Source organism: Gastrolobium bilobum, unplaced genomic scaffold, assembly GCF_033153095.1.
Source record: "Gastrolobium bilobum isolate Gb01-03AN ecotype WA unplaced genomic scaffold, APGP_CSIRO_Gbil_v1 utg12254, whole genome shotgun sequence".
Taxonomy (NCBI): Eukaryota; Viridiplantae; Streptophyta; class Magnoliopsida; order Fabales; family Fabaceae; genus Gastrolobium; species Gastrolobium bilobum.
In genome coordinates, this window is record NW_026898595.1 from 51761 (window position 1) to 65195 (window position 13435).

At 34.0% G+C, this 13435-nt stretch overlaps 1 protein-coding gene across 1 annotated transcript; it reads left to right on the forward strand.

Moving 5' to 3' along the window:
* The first annotated feature begins 588 nt into the window (after positions 1 to 588).
* On the forward strand, positions 589 to 7374 carry LOC133317552 (probable disease resistance protein At1g61300). Its single transcript, XM_061519417.1, has 3 exons — positions 589 to 1894; positions 4804 to 6377; positions 6820 to 7374. Exons 1-3 carry the CDS (start codon positions 589 to 591, stop codon positions 7372 to 7374), a joined length of 3435 nt encoding a protein of 1144 aa, XP_061375401.1.
* Positions 7375 to 13435: the final 6061 nt, after the last annotated feature.

Here is a 13435-nt window from a genome sequence, read left to right on the forward strand (position 1 = left end):
TTGGGGTAGTTTCTCTCTCTAAGCCTTCTTTACTTTGATATATATTCTTATGGAAAGAATGACAATAGGGTTCGAGAGAAGACCATCCTTAATATATATATTTCATAACTTATAATCTGGTACATCGATCATATACCAAATCATTGATTGAGATTAAATACATCAGTAATTAATTGAGTTATATAACGTTTAATGGATAATATCAAGAGTCTTAGTATTATAATTATAATAAAATTCTTTTAATATTATAATTGACTCTTAATATTTCGAACAGTATATACGAGATATTTAACATCTCATCTCAATATTGTTTTTCAGGTATAAAACATTTAAATTTTGAAAGCACACACAACCAAAATATCAAGATATCATAAAATAAATTTTAAAATGTCTAAAAGTTAAAATGATTATTTATCAAACTTTCTCTACAAGACATGAAGATTAAAATGCATCACTATTATTAACCATCAATTGTTGTGGAGATTTTATTTTTAATTTTAATTTTAATTTTTTTATTTGACGATTTAATTCTATAGGAAACTGTGATAATCATTTATTACTAACTTTTACCTATTGAACTTGATTTAGATGGAGAGTATCCCGGCTGATTTGGCTAAGAAGGGTTTGGAGAAATTGATCGATAAGGCAATAGCAGAATCACGATATATATGTTGCTTCTCTTGCATTGTTGCAGACTTTAAAAAGCAAAAAGGAAAGTTGGAAGCAAAACGAAAGGCTGTGGGGCAACGTGTTGATGCAGCGAAAAGAAACGCACGTGAACCTTTAGCTGATGCCACTTATTGGCGAGAGGAAGTTGGTGAGTCAATTCAAGAGGAAACCGAAACAGAAAAGGCGTGGTTTTTTAGATGGTGTCCTAATTGCATATGGCAGCGATATAGTAAGGGAAAGGCATTGTCCCAAAAGACAGAGGAGATCAAAAAACTCTTGCAAGAAAACTTGGATACTGAAGGAGTCGCTCCTCAACTTCCAGGCGTGGAATACTATTCTTCTGAAGATTACATTTCTTTCAAGGGCAGAGAGTTGAAATACGAAGAACTTTTGAATGCACTGAGAGATGATAATAACTATATAACCGGATTGCAAGGTATGGGCGGCACCGGTAAAACTACATTGGCAAAAGAAGTGGGCAAGCAACTGAAGAGATTGGAAGAATTTCAACAAGTAATCTTTACTACAGTGTCATACACTCCTGACATTAGAAAGATTCAAGATGATATTGCTGTACCCTTGGGATTAGAATTGAAGGATAAGAGCGAATTAGAGCGACGCGGATTACTGTGGAAGAGATTAACCGATGGTGAGAAAAATCTTCTAATATTGGATGACGTGTGGGATCATGAAGATATCAAATTTGAAGAAATAGGGATTCCAGGTAGGGACGATCGCAAGGGTTGTAGAGTTTTTCTAACCACACGCAAGGTAAGGGTATGCAAATTAATGGGAAGTACAAGTATAATTAATCTGGATCTCTTATCAAATGAAGATGCATGGACCCTGTTCATGAAGCATGCTGTTTTAAGCGATAGTACCCCTCAAAGTTTGCTGAATAAGGGACTTAAAATTGTCCTAGAATGCAAAGGACTACCAATTGCAATTTCAGTTCTGGCTAAAAGTTTAAAGGACGAAAAACGGGAGGAAGAGTGGGATGAAGCCATAAATTCCTTGCAGAAGACTATACCCAGGCAGAGTGATGATGATGCTGATGATGCTGATGATGATGATGATGACAGTCATAAGAATCTGGTTAAAGTTTATAATTCTTTGAGGTTTAGCTATGATAGAATGAAGAATAAAAAAGCCAAGAGAATGTTCCTCTTATGTTCTATGTTCCCAGAAGATGAAGAACTTTCTACTGAAATTTTAACCAGATATGGCATAGGAGCGGGCCTTTTTGTAACATCCCCGTCTCGAGCCGGTTCAATTAACATACATATGATAAAACAGAATACAGCGGAAGACTTAACTTCTGAAAATACGAGCTAACTTTTTTTTTCTTTTTAAATTCTCATTCGTCGTAAACGAAAATCGGGCAGAGTTTCCTCTATAAATCGGACAACTGGGGATTTTCCAATCCCTCACAGAAGCATTTCCTGATAAACAGTTTATACAAATATAATCAAATGCCCATCCATGGGCGCATGCATAACTTGGCTCAGTGCCACTATATCTAACAGCATGCAATCCAACACGTAAACATATCTGAATACTACCTCATCATATAACGTGCCTGAATACCCAAATGTACATGCATCAAAGCGACAGACATGTACAAAACATATACAGGCCATATACACAATAAAGGATCAATATCACGATCCATCAAATGCGAAAATACTAAAATACATCAAACACTCCAAAAAGGTAGTAGCCTACAGCCACTCAAAATCCAATCTGTCAACTGCCTCAGCCACGTGTCGTGTCCCTGCCTAGTGAGGACTCACCGGGAATCTGGGCCCCTGAAAATATGTCCCCAAAGAGGGGTGAGATTACAAATCTCAATAAGCTCCAGGTTTATAGAGAATTCTCCATACCCCTGGCTCACTCCTGCATGAAAGTCAGATACAGAGTATACAAATACAACATATAACAGATATCATAACAGAACAGAGCATATATCCATATCATATCAGAGATGTGCGCCGTCATTCCCAAGGGAGGACCCCAAGCGGAAATCAACGCACGTGTTCCCGAGGGAGGACCCCAAAGCGGAACCAGACATATCAGAGGCGTACACCATCAGTCCCGAGGGAGGACCCCAAAGCGGACATCCGGGTACTATACAATCAATGGCCAGAGATTGTTACAGAAATCATATTACAGAAGTCATATCAGAGCAAAACATATCATGTTATCAAATAACTCTATATGAATGCATCTATACAAAGCATCTAAATCACAGTCATACAGTCCAACCATAGTTCACTAACCATGGTGGAGCACTCAAGCAGGAAAAGACTCCTTAAACATAGAGCTTACCTCTTGAAGCTTTACCAATACGCTTACTTGTGGAACAAGTTACTTTTATCGCTTCAAGAGATTTCCGATCCTTCTCAATCCCTAGGCACACCTAGAGAATAATTTACAATGCATCAATAAAATGATGCAATACCATAATTATTTCATAAGCATACATTTTATCGCTTATTTTCCTTTCTTTGCATTTTTGCCAATCCTATGCCAATACACAAGTCTAGACCTCTTTATAACCGTTGGTGTTCTTTAATTTAATCAACCATTCCCTTAGGAATTTTCAACATAAATCATGCTATTTTTCTTCAAAACTCATCACCTTTATACAATTTATTACAACACATTTTATTTAAAATAAAATGTACAAAATATATCCCTAAATACCCTATAGGTCGAATCCTACAAGGGGAATTTCCAAAGATCCTTCTCTTTTACAATACATTTTCGTTACTTCATTACAACTTGCAAACACCTAGGAATGCTTCCACTAAATTCCTATTTTGAGTTTAGACACCAAGTCCTTTTTACTTAGGCATTCTTACTAACTCATCCATTTTCACTCATTTCCAACACACTATACCTTCACAATACATAATATAATTTTTTCCACAATAACTCCTACTCACTCCATGATGGCCGAAACCTAGGAGGAAGATGCAATAGGGCTTTTAAATTTTTATATCACATGTGGATGCTTACTCAACACTATAACTTCCTAAACAACAATAATCCATCATAAATTTTACATTCTAACATCAATTATTTCCCAACAAAATATGCTCATCATTAACAAGACTCAAATCACCAAAAATATAACCATAGGGTTAGAGGTTTCTTACCTATAGTTGCCAACCCAAGCTCCAAGGAACAAAACCCAAGCTTTTCTCACTCAAAAACCCCACTTTTCCACAATGATGAATAGTGTCACGAATTGGGGGTGAGGAATATTTCTCTCTACAAGCAAAACTAGCCCAAACAAAGCGGTGGAATGGATTCCTTGGTTGATTTCCTATGAATTTCGTGTATGGACTTAAGGATTTGGTTGAGTGTGGAGGGAGAAATCAAAGGAGAAAGAAAACTTGAAAACCTAGCCTTCCATGGAGGAGAGACTCGGCCTTGAGGAGAGAGAGGGAAGGTGAGCTGATGTGAATAGTAACTTTTGGAAGGAAACTTAAGTTATAAGCACATGTGGCTTTCTCAATCGGATGTTTTTCTATCGCGTATTTTAACTTAACGGACCCGGAACTAACTTATATCTACGGAGATATTTTTATTTTTCTAAAATCATTTACATTAATTTTAATTTGTTACTAAACAATATTCATAATTCACAGTATGGTTTTTGCACTGTTTTAACGAAATGCACTGTGAATCACTAATTGTACTTCGCTCACTTCTGAACTTAACTTATAAACTTATCATTTTCTTGGGCCTATTTTGACTTGCTTGGCATATATTGGACTTTCTTATTCTTATTTCATCAATTATTTATTTCTGGACTCTACCGGTTGCTTAAACAGCAGTACAAAATACCCGGTAGAAACATTATTCACGAGATTTTCACGGAAAGTGCCAGACTATACAATTTTTCGTTCTGAACTCATATTTGTCGTCAGAATTATCAAATTATGTCTCTAAAATTATTTTGCTCTTTCTAAGCTCTACCGGTTAATTCACAAAACTGTAAATTCTCCGGCAGAACGCACTGTTCATAACATAGTCATGATTACAGTCAAAATACTCGAAATCGCTCACTGAATCTAATTATGGCATTTAAATCCTTAAATTAAATCTCTAACTAAGATTTACCAGTTAGGGTCATTATACTTTTTGGGGAAGTTGGTGAAAAATATGATGGTGCTCGAAGCCAAGTAGTTAAAGCCAAAAATGAACTCATAGATTCTGGTTTATTGTTGAAGGCTGAGAAGGGTCATGTGAAAATGCATGACTTGGTTCGTGAAGTGGCCCTATCGATGGCTAAGAAAGAGATTCTAGCAGTCAATTTGGCTAACAAACGTGAAAAGTTATCGGCTGAAAGTCAGAAGAATATTAAATATTTGTTATGCCAAGGCAAGGACATGGATCTATTTTCCTTTAGGTTTGATGCTTCCAAACTTAAGATTCTAAAAGTTTGTGTGGTTGGAGGAAACTCAATGGAAATGCCAAATTCATTCTTCGAAAATATGACAAATCTTCGAGTTTTGCATTTATCATCTGGGATTTGGGGATGGCGTCTCTCATTGCCACAGTCAATCGAGTCATTGAAGAATATTCGATCTCTATTCCTTGAAAGATTGAAATTAGGTGACATCTCTATTCTGGGAAAACTACACAGCCTTGAGGCTCTTGATTTGGTTGATTGTGTGGTGGTTGAATTGCCACGTGAAATTGCGGAGCTGGAGAGACTTAGATTGCTACACTTGTATAGGTGTCTTACTGGTACGAATAATGCATTAGAAGTGATTGAAAGACACTTATCACTTGAAGAATTGTATTTCATTCAATTCAAGGTTTACAGCTCAGCGAATGATAAGAAAATAACATTGCCTGAATTGCAAAGGTATCATATAACAGAGAGGTATACTGACGGAGCAAATGATTCAATGCCAAAATATGTGTGTGCTTCATACATTGATGGTTATTTCTCTGAAGCAACATTCAAGTATCTGGTACAAACAACAGAGATTCTTAAGCTAGAAGGAATTATGGGGGAGTGGAAAAATCTCATACCTGAGATTGTTCCGATAGATGAAGGTATGAATTATCTTGTGAAGCTTCGTTTAGAATCTTGGTCAGAATTACAGTGTCTAATTGACACTAGTCATATTAATTCTCTGGAACAAAATGTCTTCTCCAAGTTGGTTGTACTAGAACTTGAAAAGATGGAAAACTTGGAAGAACTATGCATTGGTCCCCTTCCCTCTGACTTTCTCAAGTGTTTAGAGACGTTATTCATCAAACGTTGTTATGTTTTGCGAAGCATATTGTTTAAGGGAAAGCTAAACCTTTCCAATCTTAAAATCATCAAACTGATTTATTGCCCGAAGTTGGTAAACCTATTTCAACTATCGACATCTCAAAGCCTAGTTCTGTTGGAGGAATTGGAGATAAGTTTCTGTGAACAACTGGAAAACATAATAGCAGGTGAAAGAATAGGGGAGGAATTGGGAGAAATAGTTGGTGCTGATAATGATAACAACAGAAGAAAGAGTTACACCGCAATGTTTCCGAATTTGAAAATGCTTTTTATTGCACATTGTCCCCGATTGGAATTCATATTTTCGAGCCTTTCTGCTCGAGATGTTCCTGTAATAGAATCTATCGATATTGGGCATTGTGGTGAGCTTAAATACATATTTGGCAAATACCAACATGAAAATGAAGAGGTAAAGGATGTCGTACTTGGTTCACTTTACAAACTGCAACTCTCTCACTTGCCAAATTTCATCGACACTTTTGCAGAAAGTTATCATCCCGAGTGTTTGTATACAAAGAGGTCATCTTCCAAGTCACAAATGCAATCGAATCCCATGAAATGCAATATTTTCCCTTGGACTCATAAATCTAGACACAAATTGAGGAGTACCATAAGCGCTCAAATCCCATTGGTAACCTTCTAACCTTCTTGTGTTATCTTCTGATACTTTCTCTTTTTGATAAATAACATGTATCTTATATTTATAGGCCCTTTTCATATAAACATATCCCAACCTTGAAGATTACCGTTAGCATTATATTATGGATTTAATGTAAGCTAGTTTTCAGGATTTGTGTCAATTTTATGTTTTTTTAATTTAAAACTTTTTTTTTTGTGGCATTTTATTACAGGCATCGAATCATCTTGGGAAAAGTACTCAATGTCTTTCAAAACAATCACAAATGCTGCACAATATTAAAGAGATTCAACTTTATCGTGTTTCCAAGATAGAATCCGTATTTATCATGTCTATTACTCCAACAATGATGTTGGAAACATTGATAATTAGGGAATGTGATGAATTGAAGCACGTAATAATAGATACCAAAGATGACCGAGGTGGCAATAACTGGGGCGACGTGTTTCCGAAATTGGAAAAGCTCTTGGTGAAGGAATGTGGGCAATTGGAGTATATATTTGAGATTCAACTTCAAAATCACAATGAGATTCAGATTCTTCTTCCAGCATTAAAATATCTCGAATTTCACAAGCTGCCAAACTTAATCGGCATTTGCTCTGAAAACTATCGCATAACCTTCCCACTTTTGACGGAGTTTACACTCAGTGAATGCTACCAGTTTAGCATTAAATCTATTGGTGAATTGTCCGTTCATGATTCAAGAGAATTAGGTACCACAACCATCAAGGTACCCACCCCTCTTTCCATATATCTTTGTTGTTTGTAGTATTTCAATCTTAATCATAGAATAACATATTACAATTTTTGGGACTTCTTTTGAAAATTATTTACCAATATATGCTTCTCTAAAATAATATTTATCAATTCATCTTATTTTGACAAAAGTAAAGAAGAATGGCCTTTTTTTATTATGTTAGTCCCATAAATTTGACATATGTCATCATCATATAGCTAACACGTATCATGTATAAGGAAAAGTTGTCAACTTTTTTGAAAATAGGATGGATTGTGTAACATCCCCGTCTCGAGCCGGTTCAATTAACATACATATGATACAAACAGAAACAGCGGAAGACTTAACTTACAAAAATATGAGCTACTTTTTCTTTTTCTAGCTTAATTCTTACTCGGCGTAAACGAAAATCGGGCAGAGTTTCCTCTATAAATCGGACAACTGGGGATTTTCCAATCCCACTCAGAAGCATTTCCTGATAAGCAGTTTATACAACATATCAATTCAGAAATACCAGATATCCAAATATAATCAAATACCCATACATGGGCGCATGCATAACATGGCTCCGTGCCACTAAATCTAACAGCATGCCATCAAAACATAAACCTATCTGAATACTACATCATCATATAACGTTCCTGAATACTCAAATGTACATGCATCAAACTGATAGACATGTACAAAACATATACAGGCCATATACAAAATAAAGGATCAATATCATGATCCATCAAATGCGAAAATACTAAAATACATCAAACACTCCAAAAAGGTAGTAGCCTACAGCCACTCAAAATCCGGTCTGTCAACTGCCTCAGCCACGTGTCGTGTCCCTGCCTAGTGAGGACTCACCGGAAATCTGGGCCCCTGAAAATGTGTCCCCAAAGAGGGGTGAGATTACAAATCTCAATAAGCTCCAGGTTTATAGAGAATTCTCCATACCCCTGGCTCACTCCTGCATGAAATTCAGATACAGAGTATACAAATACAACATATAACAGATATCATAACAGAACAGAGCATATATCCATATCATATCAGAGATGTGCGCCGTCATTCCCAAGGGAGGACCCCAAGCGGAAATCAACGCACGTGTTCCCGAGGGAGGACCCCAAAGCGGACGTCCGGGTACTATACAATCAATGGCCAGAGATTGTTACAGAAATCATATTACAGAAGTCATATCAGAGCAAAACATATCATGTTATCAAATAACTCTATATGAATGCATCTATACAAAGCATCTAAATCACAGTCATACAGTCCAACCATAGTTCACTAACCATGGTGGAGCACTCAAGCAGGAAAAGACTCCTTAAACATAGAGCTTACCTCTTGAAGCTTTACCAATACCCTTACTTGTTGCACAAGTTACTTATATATCTTCAAGAGATTCTGATTCCTTTTTAGTCCCTAGGTACACCTAGAGCAAGAATCCACAAATACCAATTAATAAAATGCCATCATGCCTAGCTTTCACATAAGGCACACATTTTATCGCTTCTTTTCATTTCTTTGCATTTTTGCCAATCCTATGCCAATACACAAGTCTAGACCTCTTTATAACCGTTGGTGTTCTTTAATTTAATCATCCATTCCCTTACGAATTTCCAACATAAATCATAACATTTTACTTTAAAGGACCGTGAGCCTAAAATTAGGAAATCAATATATTTTTCCATGATTTCTTTTCAAACCATTTCACTTCATGCCTTATCATTTTCATACTTTGAAACACACATATTTTATTAAAATAAAATATGACAACATCTTTCCCTAAACACCCTATATGTCGAATCCTTTAAGGGAATTTCCAAGGATCATTCTCTTTTACAATACATTTTCCTCACTTAATTTAACAACTACACGTACATAAATATATATATATATATACCAAGTTCCAATTTAATTTTTGGGAATCTCAAGCTCTTTAAATCCTTCAAGGACGAAACATCAAGGGTATGTTTCAAAGGATTTTCTTTCAAATTTAACATTCTCACTAACTCATCAAATTTCCTCTTATTCAAGCACATTAAACCTTCCCAATACATACAATAAATCTTTGTGCATCATCCCTAATTACCCTATCAAGGCCGAAATCTAGGGTATGTCACCATGGGATTTTTTTTCCAATTTTTTATACATGTTCATATGCTTATTCCACATTCCTATATCCAACACATCATCAATCCATCATCAATTCAAATTTTAAACTAATTTATTTCACACCAACATATGCTCACAATTTCTATGACACAAACCATCAAAATAACATCATGGAAACAAAGGTTTCTTACCACTAATCAACTTCCCAAAGCCTAGAAAGCAACCTCCAAGCCAAGCTCCATCAAAAACTCACTTTTTCTCCTCCAATGAATAGTAACTCGAAAATGAGAGGAGGAATAACTCTTCACACACTCAACTATAGCTCAAATGGATAGGAGGAATGGATTCATTGAGTGGTTTCCAATCAATTTCATGTGGTGGGTCATTGGATTTGGTGGCATATTCAAGAAGAAATCAAGAAAAGAAATAAAGCCCTAAACCCCCCCCCTTCCATGATGAACTCCACGGCTTGCAAGAGAGAGAAAGGAGTTTTAGTTGTGTGAATAGTGATTCACTTGAATGACAAAGCTTTATAACCACATGTGACTTTTTAACAGATGTTTTTCTTTCGCGTATTTTCACTTAAACTGACCCGGAACTAACTCAATGCTACAAACATATTTTTATTTTTCTAAAATCATTTATATTTATTTTTAATTCTTACAAAACAATATTCATAATTCACAGTATGATTTTTGCACCGTTTTTGACGAAATGCACTGTGAATCACTAATTGTACTTCATTTACTTATGAAACTTAAACTTATAAACTTATCATTTTCTTGGGCCTATATTGACTTGCTTGGCATATATTGGACTTTCTTATTCTTATTTCATCAATTATTTGTTTCTGGGCTCTACCGGTTGCTTAAACAGCAGTACAAAATACCCGGTAAAAACACTATTCACGAGATTTTCACGGAAAGTGCCAGACTATACAATTTTTTGTTCTGAACTCATATTTGTCGTCAGAATTATCAAATTATGTTCCTAAAATTATTTTGCTCATTTAAGCTCTACCCGTTAATTCACAAAACTGTAAATTCTTCGGCAGAACGCACTGTTCATAACATAGTCATGATTACAGTCAAAAATACTCGAAATCGCTCACTGAATCTAATTATGGCATTTAAATCCTTAAATTAAATCTCTAACTAAGATTTACCAGTTAGGGTCATTATAGATTGATATATGAGAAAAAAGTATCTAATGTTACTTTAGACAATTTTGTCTAATGTTCATTAAAACGACGTTGTTTTATGGTTGAAAAATTAAAAATTAGAATGATAAAGACTATTATAACCCTGAAATAAATTAAAATTACAAAAACACCATGATTTCCGCTCCAAAATGACGTCGTTTTGGTAAACATTAGATAAAGTTATCTAAAGTAACTTTAGAAAAAATAAACTCTTGGTATATAGATTTCAAAATAAGATAAAACGATAAATAAATTTTAAAGTAAGATTATATTGGTCAATTGTGATTACTATGTTAAACATCGATTTTAAAAATAAAAATTTAGAAAAGACCTAATTAAATATCTAGGAAAATGGGGAAAATGAATGTGGGATCATCGAACCAACCACATAATTAGACACTGATGTTAAAGTAAGAATTTTAAAAAACATATAAAAAGATCGGTTGTGAGGAATAATTAAGAATATGAAACTCATAGTAACGTGATAGTTGGGAGAATTTCTTAGCTTCCATATAATTTAAAAAAAATCACAAATTGAGATAACATTAAGGGATCGATGCATGATGGTTAATTTAACAAAAAAAAGTAAAACAAAATTCATTTCACTAATTTTTAAAATTAAAAGCATTTTTTAGAAATAAGGATATAATTACATATTAAGTTGTGGCAAGCAAAACCATATACTAAAATGAGTTCTTATTAAATTAAATATTTTAATGTTCTGATGTGCAGTTAATGTATTGTTGTAAGCAATAGGATTTCCTTTTTGACAATTTTTCCAATAACCATATTTAAAGCAAGTCTGTGTCTCACAGATATTTTGGCAAATTTGGCAAATTTTGGAATGGAAAAAGTCATCAAGCAATTCAGAATGTTTCTTATACCTTAGCTATTTGAGATTGAATCTTAGATAATACAGAAGAGAATTAATTTTTCTAAACATGCTAGGTTAATGTGGGATCCAAGAGAACTTATTTTTGATCAGTTAAACTGATTTTTATGTGGTTGAACTGTTATTTAAATCGTTGTTTCAAATTTTTAAACCACTAGAGTAGTCTTAAAAGTTAATCCAGACTCATACACTTAGTAATTTGGCCCAACACATTTTAAAACATGAATACTTTTAGAGTCAAAATTATCCAAATTTTTTATTGCTAATTAAATATTTATTATTTTCAAAGTTTTAAACGATAGGTGTAATATTTATATAAATGATTCACGCTGTTACTTGGAAGTATACATACTCTATCCTTCTTTCATGTGTAACTGAAAAGATTTCAAGATATCAAAGAAGCCTTACAATTTGATTCTAGGTTAACGTTAGTTCATTTTCAAGTTTTTATTTTTTTTATTTTTATGACAATGTATTTCTTTTCAAATGAAAGTTGTAATTTCTTAATAGCTAAACTATGATTCTTAAAGCCATGATTTATACTTCTCTTCCATAGTTTTTAATTAAAAGAAATGCATAGGACCTTATTTAACTTCATTCATTGATCAGATAATTTTTGGTAATATCATTGTAACATAATTAGTAAGTATCTCATGTAATGCGTAAATATTTTTAAATTAGGATAAAATTTTAAAAATATAAATTAAAAGAAAAATATCAAAGGATATGAAAAAGGTGTATGCATAATTAATTCTGAAAAATATACTACACCAAAAAAAAAAAACAAGTGTTTCGAATAAAAAGGAAAAGTGTTTCAAATTATAATATAAAAATATTGTTATCACACTTATTGCTAATATATTTCATTTCTAGATGTTGTTTTTGAAATTATGAATGGGGAAAATATCTATCATTTAAAAGAACCATCCTTTTAGATGAATGTAGTGCTTTTTTAAAATTTTAAATTTTAAACTTTTTCCTCCACTCTCTCTCCTTCATAGCTTGTTCCTCTATCTCTCTTAAAGGATATAAGTGTGTGTCCTTTTAAAGAACACACACTTTTCCCATTATGAATAGAATGCTAATTTTATTTATTTGATTATTTCGTCTTTATTTGTTTTTAGGACTTGAGTGGGAACGTGCGATATTTTCTTACTTTTGAAAATCCCAAGGTATACAACTCCAAAGAAATAAGTGAACTACAAACGCACTTACAGTTACAAAAACTTCAGTTGGGTGATCTATCTCAGATGATGTGTATTTTAGTTGGTCCCAAAAGTTCTTGTACCCTCCAAAACCTTGAAGAATTAGCAATTGTGCGATGTGAAAAATTGGAAGTAATCTTTTCTGCTTCTATTTCAAGATGCCTACCACAATTGCAGAATCTAATGATAACAGAATGCAAAGAATTAAAGCAGATCATTGAAGAGGATATGGAGAATGAGAAAATTTCAAATTGTCCCTCTCGAAAGACATGCTTCCCAAAGCTAGCAGTACTTGTGGTAAATAAATGCAACAAATTGAAATGTGTCTTCCCTGTCTCCACATCTAAAGAGTTTCCCAAGCTAGAGAGTGTGATAATAAAAGAAGCATATGAGCTAGAGGAAGTATTTAAATGTAAACAAGGTGATCAGGAAATTGAGCTTCCAAATCTGGAAATTGCAGTACTTGTCAAACTACCAAGCCTCTGCCGGGGGATTGAGTTTCAGAATGCAACAACTCTTTTTGTAACATCCCCGTCTCGAGCCGGTTCAATTAACATACATATGATACAAACAGAAACAGCGGAAGACTTAACTTACGAAAATACGAACTAACTTTTGCTTTTTCTTTAATCCTTTTTCACATGACATATCACATTGCATACTTCTTCTAATTTAATTCTTATTTTA